Below are 3,438 nucleotides of genomic sequence, written 5' to 3' on the forward strand. Positions count from 1 at the left end.
GGTCTGGTAGCGTAGTGCCTAAGGCATTTGATTGCTAACCAGAAAGCTGGCGGTTCAAACCTACCAGTCACTCCTCGGAAAGAAGGTCGGGCAATCTACTTCCGTAGTGATACTGCCTCGAAAACCCAAGGGGAGGGGTCGCTATGAGTCGGAGCCGACTGGATGGCACATAACAACAACAACAACAACAACCCTTGGTCTTAGAACTTGCCAGCCTCCCATCCTCCACCACCACTTGAGCTGTTTCCTCCAGTTCGTGAGTTATGTAAGATGTTATAGCGAAATACAGAACCCTAAGGAAGGAGACTCTGGTAGCATAGTGGCTAAATGACTTGCCTGCTAACCAGACGGCTGGTGGTTCAAACCCACCAGCCACTCCTCGGAAGGAAGGTTGGGCAATCCTACTTCCGTAGTGATACTGCCTTGGAAGCCCAAGGAGGGGTCGCTGTGAGTCAGGGCCGACTGGACAGCACATAACAACAACAAGGAAGAAGAGTACTGAGGGGAGAAAGAGGAGCTGATGCTAGAGATCATGGAGTAGCATAGCAGTTTGGAAAAGTTGGACATTTGAGAAATCTTTAACCTCTGCCTCATAGGGACCAACCTTGTGCTGATCCTTCTAAAAGGAATTATTTGAGGAGGTAGGAAGCAGCAGCTGTTGGCGATTCCATAATAATTTAGGCATTCTGGCAAGCTTTTCAAGTTCTAGGAAGACAGTTCTTATAATGCTACTCCTCCTTTCCCTCTTTCTTACTCTGCCTGGGTGAGTGGTTCATGTCATGGGCACTGGTATACTACTACCTCATATCCCCTCCTCTTTATTTGCCTAGGGAGCTCTGCTGGTGTAGTGCCTAAGGCATTTGACTGCTAACCAGAGGGCTGGCGGTTCAAACCCAGCAGCCACTCCTCAGAGGGAAGGTTGGGCAATCTACTTCCGTAGTGATATCACCTCAGAAACCCAAGGAGGGGTTGCTATGAGTTGGATCTGACTCAACCGCAGTGTTTGGTTGGTTAGTGGGTTGGTTATTTGCCTATAGGCCTGGCCCTTCACAAGGTACACAGCCATTCCAGAAAATGATTTCAGGACAGGGTTAGCAGATCCATCTTCTCTTTCCCTTGAGATTGGCTGCCTTTTCCTCCTGAGTGACATTGCATTCAGTAACATACAGGAATGTAGTCCTTTTGAAAAGAAGTATATATTGTGATTCCAAATGCCTAACTTCAGTGGGGGAGGGTGGAGAAGGATAGCAACCAACTTCAGTGAGTTTAAAATGACTTTGTTACATGCTTTTTCATAAAAAGCAGCAGTAATAGTGGCAAGAACAGTTCTAACTCTGATAGGGGATTATACTGCCTGAAGAGTTATTATTTTTCTTAGGCTGTAATTATGGTGTCAAATAATGATAATAATGATGATAATTTACACAGGACAATATGTATGGGTTTTTAAAATGTACTTTATATATGTTATTACATTTAATTCTCATAATTATACAATATTCCAATTTTCAGAATGGAAATAAGACTCAAGAACCTACATCACTGAACCACATTGTCTATCCCTGTATTGGCTCCAGCTATTAAGAAATACTCATGTTTTATCAAACATGCTTTAGTATTTCTTAGTCCTGATCCATTGACTAGACTGGTGTCTCAGCTCAAATGTTCTTCTTTTCCTTGAATCCTTTCACTCATCATGTTGTTAAGTGCCATCGAGTTGGACCTGACTCATAGGGGCCCCTCCTTGGGTTTCCGAGGCTGTATCACTTTGGAAGTAGATTGCCCCATCTTCCTTCCAAGGAGTGGCTGTTGGGTTTGAACCACCAGCTTTCTGATTAGCAGTCAAGTGTCTTAGGCACTACATCACCAGAGCTCCTAACTGACATTTAAAATTTTTGCTAGACTACCTTCAATGTGCTGATATTGCTGACTTGTTCTAAATCACACTGAAGCTTCCATTACAGTTAATCACATTTTGATTTAATTGCTTGTTTTTATTTTTTTGTGTTCTTCTTTGAACTTTTTATGATTTTTAAAGTATAGTCCTCCTATCTTATTCATTTTTATGTTCCCAAACCTGGTTCTAATTTTTAAGATGATTTTAATATAAAACGAGAATCAGTGTGAGGTGAAAATTGGTTGGAGGACAATAGAAAATTCACTCATGTTTTTCTCTATAATTTTTAGGATAGAACTGTAAATGGCCTTGAGGAACCACAGTACCATCACTGAGTTCATTCTCCTTGGGCTGTCTGCTGACCCCAAGATTGAGGCTCTATTCTTCGTGCTCTTCCTGGGTATTTACTTCCTGACTGTGACGGGGAACCTGATGATGCTGCTGGTCATCAGGGTTGATTCTCACCTCCACACACCCATGTACTTCTTCTTGAGTCAACTCTCTTTGATTGATCTCTGCTTCTCTTCAGTCACTGTGCCCAAATTGTTAGAGAACCTACTGTCTCAGAATAAAACCATCTCGGTAAGGGGCTGCCTGGCTCAGATATTCTTTGTGCTTATCACAGCAGGGACTGATGGCTTTCTGCTCTCAGCAATGGCCTATGACCGCTATGCTGCCATCTGCCACCCTCTGCTCTATGGCCAGGTGATGAGTAAAAAGCGGTGCATGCAGCTTTTGTGGGGCTCATGGAGTTTGGGTTTTCTGGACGCATTCATCAATGTCCTTCTGGCAGTGAAAATGGACTTCTGTGATACCTATATCATCCCACACTATAGCTGTGAGTTACCCTCTATCTTTACTCTGTCTTGCTCTGATGTTTCCACCAACTTCATTGTCATGCTCTGCTCCATTGTTCCACATGCACTTGTAACTTCCCTTTTAATATTTTTCTCCTATGTCTGCATTATCTCCACCATCCTTAGCATCACCTCCACCTCTGGCAGAAGCAAAGCCTTCTCCACCTGCTCCTCCCACCTCACTGCAGTGATCTTGTTCTATGGGTCAGCTGTTCTTTGCTATTTCATAACAACCTCAGGCTCACCCCTGGAGTTGGTCTCCTCTGTGCAGTATAGTGTGATCACTCCCATGCTGAATCCCCTCATCTACAGCCTGAAAAACAAAGAGGTAAAAGCATCTGTGAGAAGAATACTGAGAAAATATTTATAATGTTTTCAGTGGCAAAATAAATTGGATGATGGGGAATTCAGATAAAACACACGTAACAAGACACTAAGAAGAATTAATGTCTGATCATTAAATCAAATATGGCAAAATAAGTCACAAATATCTAAGAAAGAAAAACAGACTTATCATAGAGGGGACCATTTGGTTCAGTCCCACTCAGAGGCAAAAGAATGGATTAAATATTCATGTCCAATCAAAAAATTTTCTTGTAAACATGTTTTCAGTAATTCTCTCATCTAAGTGTGTTTGTGTGTGTGTATGATGGTTAGTTTGGTGTAAATTATCTATCATTATTT

The 3,438-nt window shown here is 42.4% G+C and overlaps 1 protein-coding gene across 1 annotated transcript; it reads left to right on the forward strand.

Annotated features, from left to right (window-relative positions):
- The first annotated feature begins 2,200 nt into the window (after positions 1-2,200).
- LOC103194473 (olfactory receptor 8S1-like) lies at positions 2,201-3,124 on the forward strand. Its single transcript, XM_007937877.1, has one exon. The coding sequence runs from the start codon at positions 2,201-2,203 to the stop codon at positions 3,122-3,124; it is 924 nt and encodes a 307-aa protein (XP_007936068.1).
- Positions 3,125-3,438: the final 314 nt, after the last annotated feature.

This window comes from Orycteropus afer, unplaced genomic scaffold (assembly GCF_000298275.1).
Source record: "Orycteropus afer afer isolate SDZICR_OR568_19922 unplaced genomic scaffold, OryAfe1.0 scaffold00045, whole genome shotgun sequence".
NCBI lineage: Eukaryota > Metazoa > Chordata > Mammalia > Tubulidentata > Orycteropodidae > Orycteropus > Orycteropus afer.